General features: G+C 34.9%; 1 protein-coding gene across 1 annotated transcript in view; it reads left to right on the plus strand.

Moving 5' to 3' along the window:
• Positions 1–13,517, plus strand: part of LOC124353700 (puromycin-sensitive aminopeptidase-like) — a 31,736-nt gene extending 18,219 nt beyond the window's left edge. The window contains 7 exon segments of the mRNA XM_046803670.1: positions 70–149; positions 725–864; positions 1,625–1,824; positions 4,286–4,393; positions 5,238–5,360; positions 6,867–7,082; positions 12,424–13,517. Of these exon segments, the coding sequence (XP_046659626.1) occupies positions 70–149; positions 725–864; positions 1,625–1,824; positions 4,286–4,393; positions 5,238–5,360; positions 6,867–7,082 (867 nt within the window). The 3' untranslated portion in view covers positions 12,424–13,517.
• Positions 13,518–23,328: the final 9,811 nt, after the last annotated feature.

Raw genomic sequence — 23,328 nt, forward strand, 5'->3', positions numbered from 1 at the left:
GCATATGAGAAACTACTAAAACTCCCTAAGTTGTAAACTTATCATATTGTGATTTTGTCATGTTTTCAGGTACAAGCCGGTCAGTCCCAGACAGTGGAGGTCCTCAAACTGATGGAGGCTATGAACCAAGAGGATAACTACACTGTTTGGTAAGTTGGAATTTATCAACCGCTGTGAAACTTAATGTGCTAGTGAACTCTCAGTCCATACAGTATTGGCGCTCAGTTTTATTAAGCTTACATGCTGCACAGTTAACCAAATTGCCCAATATTTTGATATTGTGAGGTCTGATATTCTCACTTATGATTGATGTTTTGCTTATATGTTTACATTTTGTATTTCGGCAGTCCTCGTGACCTTAATAACAAGCTCTTAAGTGATTCGGTTTAGCATCAGTGTGCAGATGGTTTGTGTTTTTTTACGTTGTGCGTAATTGTATCTTGATTCTAGGTTATTTATTTACACAACAACAATAATTGGAAGGGTTGATGCTATGTGAATGTTGAGTTAGCTCCAGTTTTATCCTGACTCCAGGAGTCAAAATCTGTAACGGGGTCAGATTTCAGACACTGCACTAATATTGTTTTATTATGTACATACAATTCACAATCACAGTAATCAGTAATGCATAAGGAATGAGTGAAGGGTTCTGGTTTTGCTGTGAATATGGTAGCTTCCCATTGTTGATGATATATGTTCCTGTGATGATTGTTAATTTTGACAGGTGCACAATAGCCAACTGTCTGACAAAGCTGCAGGTGCTACTCTCCAACACGGAGTTTGAGGACAAGTTCAAACTGTATGGACTGAAACTACTAGGCAACATCGGTCAGAAACTGGGTTGGGAGCCAAAACCTCATGAGAGTAAGTCTGAACTCATCATATCAATAACTAATTCACCACAATTTCCAAAAACATGTTCATTACCTAGATTCATAGAGTAGCATCAAGGTTTTTTTAACAAGACATGTTTTAGCCAAATTAAAGCTCTTCGTCAGCTTAGGATGGCTTGTTAAACTAAAACACAATTAAGACCTGTAACTGGAGCCCGAGTATGGATTGGGCCGAGACCGCAGTGGCTACCGGCGCTCAAGTAGCTCAGGCCTCATTATTTTCTGGTTGTGTTTATTGGTTTTTTTTAGTTCACTTATCTTGATTTTTGGACACTTGGATTACATTTTAGCAAAGAAATAGGTATATTTTTCTTCGTACTACAAGCGAATCTAATTGCAGTTTGCAGCAGCTGATCACAATTGCCGTAACAGATCATAGTTGATGCAGTTGATCACAGTTGCCGCAGCTGATCATAGTTGCCGCAGTTGATCACAGTTGCCGCAGCTGATCACAGTTGCCGCAGTTGATCACAGTTGACACAGTTGATCACAGTTGCCGCAGTTGATCACAGTTGCCATAACCGATCATAGTTGACACAGCTGATCACAGTTGTGTCGAAATATCTTTACTCATTAAGTACTAATTAATATTTTATTTAAATTCAGAATAATGTTTTAAATATTGTGGCATCATCTAGTTAACATATAGACTTATGATGGATAGATTAACCAGCCATATCCATGCTTATGTTTCAAGGAACGATATTTTGAAGTGTGTGATGTGTCTCTAGGCCACCTGGACACACTACTGCGCTCGCTGGTACTGAACCGACTGGCCACATACGGTGACCAGGCGGTGATAGCCGAGAGTCACAAACGGTTCCAGCAACACGTCTCCGGAGAGAGTCCATTACCCGCAGACCTGCGCAGCGTAGTATACCGAGCAGTGCTTAGTGATGATGGTGAAAAGACCTACGACACCATGATAAAGGTACAAAACCTCAATGTGATCCCGATTACGCTTTTTATAGTTCATATACAACAAGGGTATGAGGGAACTGGAAGGCACAGAGGACACATAAGGCTGGTGGAGGCGCTCTAATGCTAAGGCTAAGTATCAACTTAGGTTTAAGCTCATCCAGAACATGCAGAAAATGAGGAACATCTACACAATGGCTAATAATGTTTTCTTTCATCTCCCAATCTCAAACATGATCTGTTATGAATGTTTTATGTGTAATTATGGTTCTTTAACATGATTGAGACATCCTTTAGTGTGATTTTCATTCTGAATGCAGAACAAATTTTAGAATTTAGAGAGTGTAATTCATAATAAGAATAGTTAAATATTTATACAAATAAGAAACCTGTAGTTTGTAAAATGGCATACTATGTTAACTAGTTCACAAACAAAAGTAATGTTTACGATGATTGAGTCCTCTAGTCACAATGATCTGCATTGTGGATATTTTTGTTCTCAACTATTAATAATAATGATTTCACACTCATTTTAAACTATTCATCACATTAAAATAAACTTCAATAATATGGTTCTATTTTATTGGATAAGTTAGTTTACTTTAAAGTTCTAAAACTGGAACAGAAAACAACTGCTGTAGATTTCCATGGGGACTAAACGGAAAGTGGGGTGTTTGATGTGATGGAAGAAACACATGACACGTTTCAAAACATTCTTAGCTTTCCAGATAACTGTATTGTAGTTTTCTATTAATTTTTTGTATGCTATTATTGTTAAAGACTCATTGTACTTGTTGGTTAACCTACAACATTCCTAAAACAAGGTTAATCCTGCAGAAAAGTAACATGGTAGTGAACAATGTCAAGCTCCTCATCACACGAGTTATACTGTCAGTTAAAGTTAATAGATTAGCATCTTGTGTGGGTTAATCCTACAGAAAAGTAACATGGTAGTGAATAATGTCAAGCTCCTCATCACACGAGTTGTACTGTCAGTTAAAGTTAATAGATTAGCATCTTGTGTGGGTTAATCCTGCAGAAAAGTAACATGGTAGTGAATAATGTCAAGCTCTTCATCACACGAGTTGTACTGTCAGTTAAAGTTAATAGATTAGCATCTTGTGTGGGTTAATCCTGCAGAAAAGTAACATGGTAGTGAATAATGTCAAGGTTATCACACGAGTTGTAGTATCAGTTTAAGTTAATAGATTGGCATCTTGTGTCGGTCACCCCTTGATATGATGAAAAAATAAGACATTGGCACGAAAATGCTTCAAAAATATAAGGCTGTCCCTATACTACCTGACTTGGGGTTGTTGGCTCTGTTGGTCATTATTTTACAGTATTAAATCCTCATGTTGGAAATTTATTAACTATACTATGTTTTTATTACTACATGTACACGTGATACTAACAATCCACTTAACAATACAATACGTTCTTTAGCTTTTTATTACGTTTGAAATTACTCATACAATGATTCTTCAACATATTAAAATGTGTCATTTTTAAAACTTTGAAATGGATGTAGCTCCTAAATGAGTATGTTAGAAATGAAATTGCCAAGAATAAGAACGTTTCATGTATTTTAGCCAGAAAATATCGAGTGTTCCATAAGAAATTTTAAATTAGGTTTCCATATTGTAAAATAGTGACAAATTTTGAAACTCTAAAACCATATTTTGAATTTTCACTTGAAAATTGGTGAAGTCCTTCATTTTCTTGTAAATCCAGTCGTGTATGAGATACCAATAGTGGCACAAACAAAATGGACACCCCTGTATATCCACACAGGTAATGTAATTCTTTTCCCATCACAAAAACTCACAAGCTTATTTCTTGAGCTGTAACCCCAAAATTGAAAAAGATTTCTAGCACTAGTCTAATTACCTTCAATATATTTTCCAAGATAATCACCTAATTACGAATATAATGATTGGTTGGATGAAAAGGGATATCCATATAAGATTACATCAGAAAGGAATGGCTGTTTTTTGGACCGTTTTTTAACTTGAGCTAAATACGAAGTATAACTCAGTATTACTGTAAAGTTGTGTAAGTTCCTCACGAACGTTTTAATGTATGATATGCGCCAGCACTCATGTCTCTGATTTTAATTTTGCTCAGACTTATAAACTACTTACATGCTATATATGTCTGCTAATATTTAATTGTAAATTATACAATAGTTGAATTTTAGAGGAAGTGGACCTGTTCTGTATTGCATTAGGTTCATCATTGAGTCTAGATAAGGATTGATAAACTCCTGTTAAACTAGTACAATAGCACAGTATCTTTAAACCACATATGGTGCTGTGAATTGCCGAAGCAAGTCCACCATTCTTTGGTAAATAATTATTAGTATGTAGTTTTCCATTCTATGGTTATTCAACAACCTACTCATAGTAGAAGTATTTTTATCCAACCTCCAAATTCTCATATGACAAACAGTGTAACATTGTCGTCTGTTCCAGCTCTACAAAGAATCAGATCTGCATGAGGAACAGTCAAGGATCAGCCACGCCCTGGGAAGCATCAGGGACGAGAAACTGCTACGGAAAGTGTTGGACTTTGCCATGTCGGTAAGTGAATGTCATCTTAAAATCTGATAGCTTTTTAATTTCATAAAATATGTCATTCACAGTAAATACCAATATGAACTTATTTGTAATACTTATCCAACTTATCTCTGATTTCAGCTCATCTCAACCTAAAATTTCTATAAATTTCTCAACAGATCACAATAGAATGCTCAAGTTGAACTTGCACTCAGTTGAGTTTGCAATATCATCTGCTAGGTTGTATTAGAAGTGGGTTTTCTCAGCTGTACATGAATGTATTAGCAATAATTATTAATATCAGCTTTATGGTACCAGCTGTGTTTTGTTTCATCACAACTTAACATTATTATGCAATTGCTGCGTCACTACAAATATTATTTCTTACCAGTTAAAGCAAGTGCGCACAAACATTTCAATTCACACCTGTATTTTTTAGATTAGTTAAATAATTAATCATTTTTGTTAGAAATTAATTCAAGAATCTTTCATTGATATTGATTGAATATTATTTCTCACCCAAATTTTGGTCTTATTTGAATTTGCTTGTTTCGTCCTAAGTCCATATATAAATATTTAAATTATTGTTTGGGTCGTTTTTTATAACTTCTTTAACTAACCATTAAAAACATTAATATATTTAAAATTCTACTTTTGCCCAAATAGTGTAATAAAAGAGATAAAAGTGAGTGTGCTTGTTGAATAACATACTATGATCTAGTAATGACATAGTAAAATTGTATTGGAAATCCCATAACCAACTTTGATTTCACAATAAGTTGTTTGAATTATAAGTACAGCTCGTTGATATCTAGATACAGTCGGTTCTTGTTTGTTCTGTATTTTTCACTCAACTTTGTATTTACAGCCAGATGTTAGATCTCAAGACACCGTTTTCGTGATCATCTCAGTTGCAATGACCAAACTGGGCAGAGACCTGGCTTGGAACTTCATCAAGGACAATTGGGCCACCTTCCTCAAGAGATATGAGGTAAACTGCCTCCATTATAAAGTACATCCTCTTTTATTAAGAGATTTTCCAAACTATTACAGTCTTCTCTGTAAATTTGTTTTGTTAACATATTGGTGGAATATTTTTCAGCCTTTCACAGTGTCATGACGATCATCAAGATTTTTCGATTCAAATCAGATTGAAAAACTACACAATCATCACAAATTCATGTTTATCATTTTAGGATGTAATGACAAAAAGAAGAATCAGTACAGGAGTATAGGACATTTGGTGTATAATAAACCAACACACACCAATAGATGATCTGAATGCCCTATCTTACCATCATCCAGCCCAGAAGTTCAGAGTATTGAATACTTTTATTAATACAGTAGATAAAGAAAGATAACTGGATTACTGAGGAGAGAGCTTTATATAAGACATAATATGAGCACAGCACAACACAGATTAATAAGACTTTTAAAAAGCAAAATTTTAAAGTAAATGTTCAATTCTAAGTTAAAATTATAAATTTGGTGTCAGGATATAACACATAGGATCAAAATCTAAATAATGTGCATCTAAAACTGAACTATCTTCCTTATATCCGATTATCGAAGGTTATTAGGTTGACACAATATAAAATCTGTATTTAAACTGGTTCTAAAATTGAAGAAGTGTTTTAGATCAGTGAAGGAGTCTACAAAACTTCATACTGTATTAGCTCATTTTAAATTTGAGAAACAAAACGTTTATATCAATACGTGTTTGTGTACATGTAAGGCACACGAATCATCAGCATATGGAAAAGCCAGAGGTACCAGAACAACCAATAGATTGATAAAATAAAAGTACTTGCTAAAATTCCTTACTATTACCCAAAAATGATAAGAGAAACCTTAGAAATAATTAAGCAGGAAAATACTTGAGCAAAGTAGATAGATTTAGATTATTGAAAACTTGGCACCCTGTGATGAAGACACCATATTGATCACTGACTTGTCAGACTGATTGTTGATTGGTTGAGCTTCAGCCAATCAGATGTGTATCAGATGAGCTACAGATGTGTATTACTGGTCCTGCAAATTTTGGTCTAACAATTCTGGACTGATGATGCCTCTCTACAGCAAGGCCAAAATATTTCAAGTTTTGAATTGTGATGTTTCGATACAGTTTGAACTGGTAAACCTTAACGATTGTCAAATTAATGGACGTTAGCATATAATGATGTACTATTCTAAAACACTAATCAAAAAATGTATAATAGTACAGTTTGTGTCCTACCCTCATTGTACCTTAAAATTTAAAGAAAGTTCTTTTATGTTTCTAGAATTTACAAATTATTTCTGCACTGTATTCTAGTGTGCAAGTGACCATTTCACATATTCATGTGCATGAAGTGACTCATGAATTTTTTGTTATGAAATTAAAAATATAGTATATATGTTGTGTTTTAATGTGTATAGTAAGAAAGCAGTGCCAGCAGCAAAGTGTGGCAATTTAGGGATATGACTATGTGCAAATATTGCAAATTGTATGCTACAGGGTGGTGGTGGACTGCTGGGTCGGCTGGTCAAGCGGACCACAGAGAATTTTGCTAGTGAGCAGCGGGCTGTGGAGATAGAAGAGTTCTTTGCTAGCCATGACGCGCCTGGCTGCGAGCGCTCGCTGCAGCAGACCTGTGAGAGCATCAGAGTCAACACTGCGTGGTTGGCTCGGGACAGGGAGAGTGTACAAGACTTCTTGTCTAAACTGTCATAGGTATGTTAGCCAGGCAATCAATGCTCGGGTTAGGAGCAACTTGCATGCCAATAAAGTGCCCCAAGACTTGAGCCTTGGTTCTATCCATAGACAGAATTTTTGAACATTGGATTTATGAAGGAAACAGGATTTTTCCGGACATTTGCTATCACCGGTTGCTATTGGCCTCTGGTGAGTCGTAGGTAGTTGGTCGACGAATGCAGACGTATTGTGACCTGTAGTCTGTAGTTCAGTTTTCATGATTAGTGTTGTGTTTAGTTTTTTATTAAGTGCATGTTTTAGAGTTAGTGAAGTTGACACACTACATGGTGGTTGTGATTCCTGACTTAAGTGTGTCACAACGCTCTGGTATGATTTGTTTATTTTAACCTAGTTTGTAATTGTGTGTTAGGTTAGTTATTTACCTGAATAAGAGATCAGATTGCAGATCTCGAAACGTAGTGTTACTGATTTTTTGTTTCACTGAACGATGGCAAATGTCCAGAAAAATACTGTTTCCTTCACAATCCTTCCATCATCAAAAATAAACTTCAAATTGGATATATGGTGGTCAAGGTTTATTGGGGGACATTTGGTTTGTCCTTAAAGATCCATTTTAAAAAGCAAAGTTTTTGTCATTTTTGGCCATCTTAAAACCTAAGTATGTCATGAAAGCAAAATTTGAAATATCTGGAATACGTAGGTTTTGTAAATTTTACTGTTTGGTATCTCATTTGGTGGTACCATTTCAATACTAAATATATTTGGAGATAAAGTGAATTTGTATTTGTATTTGCATCTTGCCCACTAAGGAAGACATGATGTGAGTATTTAATACAGTATCTGGATACGTACATACAATAAATCTGTGTATGGGGCGATATCTAGGCATTCATGCAAGTAGCCTGTGGAAATAATTTAATTAGTTTATAAAATCCTGTTATCCATGCTAACATTGAAAAACAGCAATCAATTAACGTATCATAACTTATTTATTTAATTTTTATTAATATTTAAACAATTTTCATTTACATACTAAATTTTTTATAACTTCTTTAACTAACCATTAAAACATTAATATATTAAAATTCTACTTTTGCCCATATAGTGTAATAAAAGAGATGTGAGTGCTCGTTGAATAACATACTATGATCTAGTAATGACATAGTAAAATTGTATTGGAAATCCCATAACCAACTTTGATTTCACAATAAGTTGTTTGAATTATAAGTACAGCTCGTTGATATCTAGATACAGTCGGTTCTTGTTTGTTCTGTATTTTTCACTCAACTTTGTATTTACAGCCAGATGTTAGATCTCAAGACCACCGTTTTCGTGATCATCTCAGTTGCAATGACCAAACTGGGCAGAGACCTGGCTTGGAACTTCATCAAGGACAATTGGGCCACCTTCCTCAAGAGATATGAGGTAAAACTGCCTCCATTATAAAGTACATCCTCTTTTATTAAGAGATTTTCCAAACTATTACAGTCTTCTCTGTAAATTTGTTTTGTTAACATATTGGTGGAATATTTTTCAGCCTTTCACAGTGTCATGACGATCATCAAGATTTTTCGATTCAAATCAGATTGAAAAACTACTATCACAAATTCATGTTTATCATTTTAGGATGTAATTAAAAGAAGAAAGTATAGGAGTATAGGACATTTGGTGTAAAGGAAACAAACACACATCAATAGATATCTGAACGCCCAATCTTACCATCTTCCAGCCCAGAAGTTTGGAGTATTGAATACTTTTATTAATACATTATATAACGATAGCTGGAGTTCTAAGTTAAAATTCTAAAATTTTGTGTCAGGATGTACCAATAGGATCCCAAAACAAAATGAAGTGCATCCAAAAACTGGTGTATCCTCCTTCAATCTAATTATCTGATCTGTTAGAGAGGTTGTTGGGGAGACACAATATAAAAACTGTATTTAAAACTGGTTCAAATATTGAAGATGTGTTTGAGACCAGTAAAGGAGTCTACAAAATTTCATACAGTATTGGCTCATTCTAAATTTAAGAAACAAAACGTTTATATCAATACGTGTTTGTGAACCACATAAAGGCACACAAAGCATCAGCATACGGAAAAGACAGATGTACCAGAAAATAGTCACAAAACCAAACATCAAATAGGCTTATAAAACAAAAGTACTTGCTAAAATTCCTAAAAATGATAAGAGAAACCTTAGAAATAATTAAGCAGGAAAATACTTGAGCAAAGTAGATAGATTTAGATTATTGAAAACTTGGCACCTGTGATGAAGACGCCATATCCATCACTGACTGGTCAGACTGATTGTTGATTGGTTGAGCTTCAGCCAATCAGATGTGTATTACTGGTCCTGCAAATTTTGGTCTAACAATTCTGGACTGATGATGCCTCTCTACAGCAAGGCCAAAATATTTCAAGTTTTGAATTGTGATTTTTCAATACAGTTTGAACTGGAAAACCTTAATGATTGTCAAATTAATGGACGTTAGCATATAATGATGTACTATTCTAAAACACTTTAATCAAAAACGTTATTAATTTTGTGTCATACCTTACCTCATTGTACCTTAAAATTTAAAGAAAGTTCTTTTATGTTTCTAGAATTTACAAATTATTTCTGCACTGTATTTCTAGTGTGCAAGTGACCACTTCACATATTCATGTGCATGAAGTGACCATGAATTTTTTTGTTATGAAATTAAAAAATATAGTATATATGTTGTGTGTTTTAATGTGTATAGTAAGAAAGCAGTGCCAGCAGCAAAAGTGTGGCAATTTAGGGATATGACTATGTGCAAATATTGCAAATTGTATGCTACAGGGTGGTGGTGGACTGCTGGGTCGGCTGGTCAAGCGGGACCACAGAGAATTTTGCTAGTGAGCAGCGGGCTGTGGAGATAGAAGAGTTCTTTTGCTAGCCATGACGCGCCTGGCTGCGAGCGGCTCGCTGCAGCAGACCTGTGAGAGCATCAGAGTCAACACTGCGTGGTTGGCTCGGGACAGGGAAGAGTGTACAAGACTTCTTGTCTAAACTGTCATAGGTACGTTAGCCAGGCAATCAATGCTCGGGTTAGGAGCAACTTTGCATGCCAATAAAGTGCCCCAAGACTTGAGCCTTGGTTCTATCCATAGACAGAATTTTTTGAACATTGGATTTATGAAGGAAACAGGATTTTTCCGGACATTTGCTATCACCGGTTGCTATTGGCCTCTGGTGAGTCGTAGGTAGTTGGTCGACGAATGCAGACGTATTGTGACCTGTAGTCTGTAGTTCAGTTTTCATGATTAGTGTTGTGTTTAGTTTTTTTTATTAAGTGCATGTTTTAGAGTTAGTGAAGTTGACACACTACATGGTGGTTGTGATTCCTGACTTAAGTGTGTCACAACGCTCTGGTATGATTTGTTTATTTTAACCTAGTATGTAATTGTGTGTTAGGTTAGTTATTTACCTGAATAAGAGATCAGATTGCAGATCTCGAAATGTAGTGTTACTGATTTTTTGTTTCACTGAATGATGGCAAATGTCCAGAAAAATACTGTTTCCTTCACATCCTTCCATCATCAAAAATAAATTTCAAATTGGATGTATGATCAAAGTTTATTGGGACATTTATTTTTGCTCTAAAAGATCCATTTAAAAAAGCAAAGTTTTTGTCATTTTTGGCCAACATTTTAAAACCTAAGTATGTCACGAAAGCAAAATTTTAAACATCTGGAATACTTAGGTTTTGTAAATTTTATTGTTTGGGATCTCATTTGGTGATACCATTTCAATACTAAATGTATTTGGAGATAAAGTGATTTTGTATTTGTATTTGCATCTTGCCCACTAAGGAAGACATGATTTGGGTATTTAATACAGTATTTGGATACGTACATACAATAAATCTGTGTATGGGGCGATATCTAGGCATTCATGCAAGTAGCCTGTGGAAATAATTTAATTAGTTTATAAAATCCTGTTATCCATTCTACATTGAAAAACAGCAATCAATTAACGTATCATAACTTATTATTTAATTTTTTATTAATATTTAAACAATTTTCATTTACATACTAAATTTTAGTACCTTCTTGTATTATTAGGTAACTCGCTTGTGCAAATACATGTAACGAAATGTAAATAGAATTTATATTAATTTGTCAATAAAAATAGATTTTCTCAATTATTTATTGTTCACTCATAACAAAGTGGTACTAATAAACGCTTTTTGTGGTGTGACTACTTCTTTTGGTGGGCTATGGATGTATGTTTTGCATGATGAAAAAAATTTAAATTTGGAAGAAAATTATTCTTTTTGTCGATTATAATTTATACTCAATTACATTAGGCCTTACTTCACTTAAAAATAAATTACTAAAAAACAGATTTTAATACAAATTTTGCTGAGGAAACATCCAAACCATTATTTGGCTTTTTAAAAGATACATTAAATTTAACAATGTCAAACAATAAAAACATGAGTACATCGAGATATGGTACAACGATACTTGCTGTGTTTACAAGATATGTAGCAACATTTTATTGCAATATTGTTATTACTTTTTTCATTTTATTATAAACCCATAATTTCATTTTTTAATATAATTACAGTGAAAATAAAGATTGTAGTGAAAATGATACTGACAAATCACAGAAACTACAGTAATATAAACGATAATAATGAAAATGTATAAATATTTATCACTAATATTAAGAAGTCAGTGATCATTGTAATATATAAAATGTAAAAAATACTAAAAAAAAGTATAAAATTTATAGAAAATATAAAACGTTTTAATGTTAAAGAATTTAGTGCCTCATATTATTTTAGAATATAAAAAATAACCATTTAATAATTAGGAAACATACTTTTTCAAGATATATTCACAGCCCATTACAAGAAGTAGTCATTTATTTCGGTCAATACCATGGCTGCCTTTCCATTTTTTTAAAAATTATAGACTAGTTTGTATGTCTCCAGAGAATTTCTTGTTATTACACTGGATTTCATGAAATCTAAAATAAAATAAAATGTTAAAACAATAGTTAGTGTGAAAGAATAATATAAATTTTATAATTATTCCTGTTTTATGCACTATATAAATTATTAAAATAATTAATAGCTCTACATTTGAAGAATGTAAGTGTGGATTTACAAGTAATGTCTAAAAACATTTTACACCTCATAGTTACCATTAGAGTATAAGAGAGTAAGTACCTTCAATTTGCAGCCAAAACAAAAGATTATAACATAACTTTCCTGCATGTAGTTAATGTTATAGTTTATACATTTTTATTCAAGATACAGATATTGTATAACTCTTTGTTCATGAAATATTTAACTTATATTAAGTATCTCTCTTGTGTTGCAGGAGAGCCAATGCAGAAATACCATTTGTGGGATACCCAATGCCAAAGGACCATACGCGGGCTACAGTTACCCGTTGAATTTATGCCTTCTTGTTTTGTTGTTGTTTTCTCATTTCATTATTATTCCATTTTATGGTCGTTCGAATCAGCATTTAAGTTGACCTTTTGGTAGTAGTTTAGCTGAGTGAAAAATCTGATGAAACAAAAAATTTTAAAATTTATTGTTCAGAGGCATTTTATTTTGTATTTTGTGATTGTGAATGCTACTAATTATTAATTAGTAGTTGTATCCAATAGATTCTTGTTGTTTACTCATGTGAAAAAGTTAAACAAAGACTTTGTTTATGTTGTTATACAATATTTATGCATTTATGTTGTGAAAGTGTCTCTGTCAACACATTTTTCTTCACCCCCTGTACATTTTTTTTTCAATGAATTTTTTAATTCAGTACATTAAAAAAGTGTATTCTGTTGAAGTTGTACAGTTATAAAATTGAATTCTAAAATAATGCCTTGATTGTGTGTGCTGTCATTTTTAGATAAATTAAAAAGTTGTATTATCTTGCCTTTTCTTACAGTCTTTTGTACTGTAGTCGGACATTTTATTTTAAATTTCAAGTCTTCTCTTGCTGTAAAATAGTTTGTAAAAAAGTTGTACAATTTGTGAGCAAACGTTTGTTTGGTTAACTAATCCGTTACCAGTCAGTGTAGAAGCAGGTGCTTTTGTTTTTATTCTTAGTGTTATGGGCATTAGAATGCAAAACCAATGATTAGCGGAGTGGTTTTGTTGAAACAAAATCCATGCAATGATTCGTAATCTATTCATTAAGTAATCGACTATAAGACTGCAACCTTATTAATAACCTTTTAGAACGTTTGCAACATAATTTTGAGTTTTGCTGTGTTCCTCAACTCTCATCTTGCCCAGTTACCTAGCCTTGCTGTGCCATAGCCATAGCGAATTGTGCTGCCGGTGTTATCTCTATGCGGCCGAGTGTTTGGTTTATGCTTTAGTACAAAAAATGGAAGTGCTTCAATTCTGCCTGTAAATTTTGTTTTAACATTTTTTAATATTAAATTGTGTTTTATCTTTTAATCATTCTTTGTTTTTGAATCCCTGTTGCATCCCAAGTCTTCCACTTTCTATTAAATTGAAAGGATGGTTGTCATCATTCTTTGAGATAACAGTAAGAGAATTGAAACAGTGTGAAGATAGAAAGCTTCCTTCTTTATAAAAAGAAAAGCTTTAGATGGTGGTTACTGGTCATACAAAAATTCAAAATGGCCGGTGACCCACAACAATGGATGTTACCTCAGTGAAAAGTTTAGTTTTTAAGTAGCAAAAGAGACATGAATGGAGATCATCTACTAAGATCAGCTTTAACTACTTTCTCTTAAAGTAAAAAAAACCAACACCACACACACAAGATTGGAATTATCCAAATTAGAAGAGACACACAGTGACCTCATTTACCAGACATAAAGACACACAAATTTCGAATCACGCTTATAAGCATTTTACCAACACAAAGCTTTATCTATACTTTCAACAACAAAAATTAAGAAACCCATCAATAATTACGTAATTGTTAACTCAAGAATAGTATCAACATTTTGATCTATTGACAACTAGACTGTGAAATGCTACGGTATTTGTTGAGTTGCTGACTGTGTACTCAACTGTCTGTCATCAGACACTTCCACTCAGCTGTCTCTCATCAGACACTTCCACGCCAAACAGTACGACTACAATGTCACTTTAACCTTGCACTGACCTTCACCAATACAGCCAGCTGCTGTACAGCTTATCAAACTGACATAGTTATATAATTCTTTTATTATATAATACATTCTAAAATGTTGACAACATTCTACACTTATCTGTAGTTTTGACAATCTATGCAATCAGCTCAATGTTTTTATTTTTAACAGAAAGCCTGTCAAAGTTTGCCCAAAAAACAGTACTAACTATTCTATTTACTCTGATAATCAATCTTATGATTTGAACAGAAAATGCCGCCATCTCTTAAATCACAGACTATTAACTGCACCTTCTACACATACTGCAGCTCTTTTGACCATAGAAGATACCCAAATCTCCATTCAATACTACATGTTTATTTATTCTTTTAGCCAGAGAAGTCAGTCAAATCTCCAGTCAACACTGTATTTCTATACACTCATTTTGACACTGGACCTTCTTAGACTTAAATTGGCCCTGAAAATTTTTTACATCTGGATCCTGATGGAAGCAAAATACTGAACAATTACAAAAGCTGAAGCTGAAATTTGGCACTGCAACAAATGTGCTTCACCACCATCCTCTCTCTATTTACACCTATGACACTCCTATTTCTACTCAACCAGACACCAACCTAAATGACCTTTTACAAGAGACGCATTGTTACAGGTCACACCCACATTCCATGACTCATCAAGACCATATAGCGCTGTAATCTCATCACCAATTAAACATCCCTAGAAGCAAATTTGGAATATGCTAAAGAAACAGAAGAAAAATGCCTAAGCAAAATAGAGAGCCTTATAGACAGAAGCCATGAAACAGAAAAACCGACATCTGTAAGTTGCTTTTGAATAATAACATTATAAACAAACTTAAGCTCTCAATGAGTACTTAACAAATATACAATAATTATATCTTCATTTGTACATTCTTTGAGAATTACAATGGCTTCACAATGTTACGGAATTGAGTCAAAGAAGAAAAAGGTCAAATTCAACAATATTTTCAAGCCTCAAATCCCATTGAGTTCTCCAGTTTGTGACTGATTTCATCATTGGTGTAAAACGGGCGCTTCACCAACCACTTCTTTAATTCCCTCTTGGGAGGGAGCTTTGATTTCTTCAGGCAGGAGGTTAAATAGCTTAGCTCTACTGTGAGATGGCTTTTCTAAGTAGTGCCATTCTGTGTACTGGTAAATAAGATGAAATAGTACAATAAAGAGAAGCAAAAAGAAATAACGCAGATCTTAAAACTGAAGAACATATACTTCAAGGAGTCAGATTCTTCTCTAAATACCACATTGCTACTTCTTGAGATAGTCAAACTGATATCCAAACAAACTATTTTAGAGCAAGAGGTAAAAAATTGGGACGGAAGTGACTCAAAGTAAACAAGAAGTTACTTCTAGAGCAAACAAATAAACTTACGCAGCATACTATCACTAAACTCCTTAAAAGTCTTCAGCCTTTCTATACTCAAGAGAGCTAACACTCCTAATAAAAATAAAAATAAAACTCTTAACACAAGAAAAATCACTTCAGAATCTCATTACAAATGGCTAAGAGCGAATCAAAACAGCCAGTACCTCACCTTACCAAAAAGAGCCACTTAATGAAGGTAGTCCAGGTCCTAGTTAACAAAAAGGACAATGCCCCCTCCTTCCCACAATATATTTAGTGAAAGACCCAAAATGTATTCCAGAGAAAAGCCATAACTGTTTGGAACTTTTACACAAAGGCCCTCCAATGGCAGCAAAAATTCATGAAAGCAATGACACCTATCAAGTATTTTTCAACAAATATATTACAGATTTCTCAACAGAGCACCAGAGAGCAACATGAGAACAGTTGACAATACTAATGCAACATCTAAGATGCCATAAAGTGTTTTTTTAGAATAATATCATCTAGCAAAAACCAAGGATTAGAAATAGCAAAAGCTGGCCACAAAATGTGAACAAACAAATCCTTCAAATTCTCCAACAAAACATTGACAGAGTAGCAACAAAATTGATCATGTATATGAACTTGTAATTAGCACCTAAGCAGCCTTACTTATTCTTACAGAATATGGCTTGTAACAACTGCTTTTGTTTAACACACGATTAGCTGGATATACGCTAATCACAGATTCCAGCAGGGAACCTCAGGGTTGCAATATATGCCAGTGAAAACATCTCATTTCACTCTCAGGCCATCGACATATCCGATCACTGCAGAGAAATGACAATAGAGGGTGCTCCAGTAAAAATCAAGACAGAGCCTACATGTGTTTATGTTCTAGGGAGCTACACAAACTAGGGGAATCTGAAAGAAGAGCTTGAGATGATGTTGGAGATATTAAACAAAATACCAACATCAAAATACCCGGTGCTAATAGTGGGAGACATTAACATTGATGTAATAAAAAAATGGATCAGACCAAAAACACCTGTTAGAAATTTGTAAGTCATAATATGATGATTGTTTATTCCACCTACTAAAATTATACCTACATCAAAAACCTCCATTGACTGTGTCTAACAAACCTGGATCATGAATACTTAGATGTGAATGAAGGTAGTCCAGATCCTAGTCAACAAAAAGGACAATGCCCCTCCTTCTCACAAAATATTTAGTGAAAGACCCAAAATGTATGCTGTATAAATCATTAATTCAGCAATATCGGACCACACAGCCCAATTATGTATACTTAAAAATATAATGAAACACAAAGATCAGGTCTTAACTTCAGAAAGTAGAATACTCAGTTCAAAAAACATCATGAAGATGAGAAGTCTGCTAGATGTACAAGACTGGAAAACATTTCTTGAGTCGATCTCTGTAGATGACGCATATGAAACCCTTGCAAGATTCTCACAAATGTTTAGACATAAAGTGCCCTGTCACCAAGTCAAAAAGGAAAAAAGCAAAACATGACTACAGACAGACAGTTTAACTAAAGAACATATTCCTTGAAGCATTTGACCAATTCAACCTGACAGGACGAGCACAAGAACGACGAATTTAACCTGACAGGATGAGCACAAGAAAACGCATTTGCAAAGAAGAAAGCCTATGATTTGAGACTAAGAACTGTCAAAACAACTATAAGTAGCAAAAAGCAATGCCCAATCAAATGACAAATCAAAGACACTTAGGAAAAGGGTGTGGAAAAATGATGAAACGAAGATGGGTCAAAAAATGCTACCAACAACTTTCATATAGGGCGGGAAGGAAATGAACCACCTGCCATTGACACGTCCTAGTAAAGGCAACCACGGCAGCCTTGATGGAGTTGACACTAAGGCCCATCCCATCACACCAGTTCTCTACCATGTTCAGAGCAGCATTGGTCAGTTCCGTGACTTGTATTGAACTTTCCTCTCATGAGAATCACGATGTCATCCGCATACCCCTGTGCAAAGACACCACTGTTGTTGAAAGACACGAGCAGGTCGTTCGCATCTAGGCTCCACAGAAGAGGAGAAAGGACGCCACCCTGTGGACAGCTCCTCGTAGTCTTTGCACTGATGCTAGCTCCCTTAAGAGTGGTAGTAACCATTCTGTCTGTGAGCAAGATCCTTACCCAGTCACATATTTGACCATCAATATCCAGCCCCCGCTGCAATCAAACCGGTCTCACTCCGTCTTCCCCAGGAGCTTTACATGGACTAAACGAGTTAATCGCCCACTCAATACTTCTGAAGGTTACTGCACGACACACCAAATTCCATTGTGAGTGAGCGGTGCGCCCCGCAGGTCTCCCTCCACAGCTTAGTGGTTGATACTTGTCATAAATGATACAGTCCGGAAAGTGTGTTCCCATCATGATTTTTAGAACTCCCTCCTGTTCAGTAATATGTATACCTTGATCTGCCCTCAGACCACCTAGTGGCTAGATGGATTTTTTTGCTAATAGCCTCTGAAGTCTTGCACAACCCTGCACACTAGCCGTACGGACCTTGCGGTTCTACAGTGCAAGAGCTTCGTGGTAGGTCTCCCAAGCACTACAAGTCTTTGCTCTCCTGAATAGAGCTCCGACCCTTTTCAAAGAGCTCAAAGAAGCCAGTTCAGAGCTCCACCAGGCTGCTTTTGATCTTCTCCTGTTAATAACAGGACAACCGAGATCAGATGAATCCACAATTGCACGACAGATAGTCGACAGATTTCTCCAGCTGCAGTGTATTGTGAATCCGTTTCCGGTTACTACCATCAGATTCTAGTTTTACCCGTAGGTTTTCCTTGTATGACACCCAATCTGTGTTCCTCGGTTACCTATATTGAACTTTTTCATGTTCCAGGTCTGTCTCCGGTTTTAAAGCAGATGTGGGCACGATCAGTGAGAGGGGGGGCTCTTCAGACACATGCTAGCCGTGTTAACCATACCCCCCGTCATCATGGTCACATCTATCACATTCCTACGCGTCCGTGTGCGAAACGCAAGAACTGTACCCACATTTGAAATCATTAGACTGCAGGACATTATATACTCCAGAAGAGACTTACGTTTGTGTTGGTGCTACCCCATATCTCATAGTGTGTTTTAGCGTCACAGCCAATCACCAACTCCAAACCGCTCCTCCCAACATGATCAACCAAGGTAGCCATCTCTCTGGAGGGCATGGAATCCACATCATGATACGGGAGATATGATGATGAGGAAACAACAGAGTTCGTCCAGCACCAGTCCCAATCAGCCTGACCGTGGAGAGATCTCTTGAACAAAATTCGAGAACAGGAATCATGTTCACCTTGTTACTTACAACAATACAAGCTCTGGCATTATTAACATGGGCGCTAACAATTTTGACCCCTGCCATGGAAAGCCCTGATATTTTACCCTTACAAATCCAGGGTTTCTATATCGGGACCACGTGAAATTCTTCCGCCAAAAACCGTCTGCAGAACACAGCTGAAGCAGCTTTACTGTGCTACAGATTAACCTGAAGGACTTTGATTCTCATGATCAGTTGCAACACCTCGCGTCCTCAGCTGGACTGCTTGACCAGTTACACCACCAACTGCTGAATCTTTGATGGTAATTGAGTGTGATGAACAGTCAAAGACACCCAAAGCCAAACTGCCAGATGTAACTGGCAGTAACATTTTCAAATCAAGATCTTTTGTGTTCTTGATGTCATGACCCATAAAAGGTCTCACGGGTACCAAGGAAGTAAAAGGTCCGCTTAGTCAGAGGCCCGCGTAACCAGATAAGGGTATTTACGCTAGGGAGGGCGCCCAACCCCCAAGGACTCCGTTCGTGACTCACTACCCCTGCACCATGCATCCCTTAGGTCGCCTAACACCTTGGGATTGGGGACTCTCAGTCATGCAAAAGTAGTGTGTGGCACGATTCCGGACAGACCAGTCGAGACTGGTAGTGGCCGACCTGACACCACTACTGCGCGTCGCCGAGAGCAGCCGTTGCGCAGGGTGCATAATAGGAGCACTAGCCTAGATCCTGGGTTCTGTCGAAAGCAGGGCCACCTCTTGCCGGACACTTTATCCGAGCCCAATCATGGTTGGATTCGGATACCCCAACCATGACTCAGTCAGTTAGTCTTGAGTGGCACCTGACTGTCACCCCTGGGGAGGTACTTTCCCAGTCCATTAGGTATTACACGAACTAAGGTCAACCCATCCACTTGACCACACATCTATTCTACTCCTTTGGTGAGTTTTTTCTTTGATTTATACTTGACTTGCACTAACAATGATAAACTTTTCCACGTGTTTATTTTGACGTAAAACTTCTTAATGTTCTTGAAGGACATGTCTGTCTCTCGTATTATTTTATATTAGGTTTTAAAATTTACTGGTTCCTTTCCTCAAATTGGAATAGTAGGGGGCATTTTGACATGAAAATAATTGAAGTCTGAAATATGTTGTATGAATTTGAAATATACATATTTCTACTATGTTAACTTTTGATGAATACAATAAAACAAACAAATGTTCAATTATTGGCATTAGGAAACTTAAGATTTGCCTTGAATATTTTTAAAATTTTCCCCCTTTCCTTAAATAAGTGAGTGGGTTGAAAGGAAACTGAAAATTTTGAAACACTAGCCGCACCTTGGGACATCAGACGAAACAAGATTCCAAAGTCTTACAATAAGGTTTTATCTTCATTAAAATGGTGATATTTTTATTCCTTTGATATAATGTCCAAACTCTGCATATCCAGAAGAACGATATCAGGCATTCCAATGCTAATGTTCCTTCCACATAGTCAGGACTCAAGTTAAACTTTATTGTTCTTCTTTAATATAAAATTATTAATTATATTTTCACTTATTAAATCTGCATTTGATAACACTATTACCGATTAAATGTGATAATAGCCATAGCCTTCTATTCCATTATAGTGAATCAGTAGTACACAGTGGTGCAATGAAGGGGGGGGGGGGATTGAGGGTTAAACTAATATGAGTCCCCACTGCCCATGGTTAAGCCATGAATTTCGTCTACCATAAAGAACTCTGATGAGCTGTGAATTTGTGAACAAATAAATCAAAATATGTCGCCGCCTTTGCTGTGTTGTCAAGGGACAGTGAACAATTTTTATTGTATGCTATAGTTTTACGCAATAAAGGAGATGGACTGGAAATATGCTGCAATTTCAGCGATTTTACAGATAATGTAGTTTTAAAAAATTAGGGAAAGAAAGGGATAGTGGGTGATAACGTTTCAGGCCCAAATCACTTGAAGTATGAGGTTAAGTCGTAATTGGAAAATAATGTTATTTTTCATATCTTTGTTTATTCAAACAATTTTCATATTAATAATGTTTTTAATTATGACTAACCTGCAGTATATATCACGAATGAAAATGTTAACATTCAATAATAACAGTTTAAACCTATTATTATCAAAATTAGATAGGGTGGATGAAGTCACCTCACATGCACAAACCTCCACACTCATGAACTCATATGGTTGGGGCCAGCCTGGTACCTGGTTGGCTATCTCCTGACTTGTAGTGTCACGTTTATGAATAGGCCAAAGACGCGAATCTGCTGTGTTTATTCATAGCTGATCAGCAGTACACAAATTACTGATCCCTAAAACATGCTATTTTTGTATGTTCTGTATGAAAAATCAGATAGTAACCAAGTTTACTAATTACTGTAATTTTATAAACAAAATTTGTATAGTTCATATTTTATGTCTATTTTTGCACATTTTTGCAAGTCAGTTGCCACTATTTGCGGATAACAATTATTTTTTGTTGTAATATGTGTGTGAAAACGCGTAGATGGATAATTATTAATAAATTATCACAGTTTTGTAAATAATATTTAGCTTGCAGTTTTACACTCTACAGTATATGTATATGAATTGTATATCTTATCAAACATATTACGCAGAAAGTTTACCTGTAAGATATATTGCTATGACAGCATATTAGATTTTGAAATAAATTGAATATTTGTGATTCGCCTTACATCTGTTGTGTCCTATGTGCAGATGTACGCTTCTCAGGAGTAAAAAAACAGACGTCCACTATTTGTTTTATCTCGTAATTTTTTTAGTTGTGTAAATATGTCCTCATATAATTATATCCTTTTATGAATAATATATGTTTATATTTTCAAATGTTTAATCATGGCTAAGGATTTGAATTTCTAGATGGCTGCTCCTCCTGGACAGATTTGCTTTAATTGCAACAAAACAAAACAATTATTAGCATATTACATTCTTAATTAATATTTCTGATATAAAAACGTACAATAACCAAATAGCATGTTTTTAAAGAATAATAAAAACGTGTTTTACTATGATTGTTTATTTATTATGTCTACATTATGTGTCTGATATATATCCAATAATTTAGCATGCCGTAAGTCCTGATAGTGCTGTATTAACGGAAGTTTACTGTATTACGTTAACAGCTCAATATGATTTGGTGCATTGTTTTTTACTTCACTAATTACAAAACATTTTACCAGTTACACTTTGAAACAGTGTGTGAAATCATTTGCTTATTTTACTATTAAACATTTTGCCGTTTTATGGTTTTTACTCCAATATTTTAACCATTATTCAGAAAAATTATTTACAATAACCTAAACTACCAAAAAATAATGAGAGCTGGCCCTAAAAGGGTTAGATGAGGAAAATATATTGGATTATCAGGAAGTATTCAATGCACAGAAAAGCTATTACTTTTAAATAGTAGACATATGAATTGGTGGAAAGGAGAAGCAATAAGAAAACAGACAATTTATTAAGTATAATATTGACACACAAAGTTTGAATGCGGTAAATTAATTAAATTAAGAGAAATAAATTTTTATTTAAGCTTGATGGACCAGCACCTTTTACATCAGTGCAGATGTTAAGAATCAACGTAAAAGTTAATAAAATTAATAATTCACAGTGAGAAAGGATGAATGTTTAGTGTAAAATAAACAACTTGTAGAAAGCCGGACAGAACAAGAATCTAGAAGCGAAGATGCCAAAATCGTTATTTCGTAAGTACAACAGTCAGTGGCACCAAAATCTCGTTGAGAAGGAACAACATAAACAGGTACTAGTAGTACCATGAGAGATGGAAAAACAATTAATTATGGCGCTTTAATAGATTAAATGGAATACGATGCATTTTATCTGAGAGAGGAAGTTGACTGACTGCATTATGTACAGGGCGGAAAACAAGTTGGCCAATTCAATGGTACCAACTGCACAGCTAGTAATGGCATTCTCTCTTTGTCTTAATTATATACATAAAACTGAGATTTAGCTACTTGTACAGTAAACAGCTTTTTATGTTAAATTATAACTTAAATACTAAACAAAGTTATTTAACAAAAGTATGTTATACTCTTGTATCTATTAGAAATGGTATATAACAGATCATAATTGCAGTTTAATACATTCTGATTTCACAAAATTACTCTTATGCAATATGTAATTACGATACCCTTTATAAGAGTGAAGTGACTACCACTACAAGCATTAAAATACTATTTTAGTAGTTAATTTGTGCAATAGTAATAATGAATATTAACAATTTCGGTCCCAAGCAGTCTGTTTTAATCTGCATGAAGAATAATATATTATCTTGACCTGCCATATTTATTGTGGGGGATAAGAATGTTAAAAGTTGATGTTCCTTAGAATAAAGGTTGGTATTGGCTATATTCTATAAGAGATTTAAAATACATTTCAAGCACAAC

Source organism: Homalodisca vitripennis, chromosome 2 (assembly GCF_021130785.1).
Source record: "Homalodisca vitripennis isolate AUS2020 chromosome 2, UT_GWSS_2.1, whole genome shotgun sequence".
NCBI lineage: Eukaryota > Metazoa > Arthropoda > Insecta > Hemiptera > Cicadellidae > Homalodisca > Homalodisca vitripennis.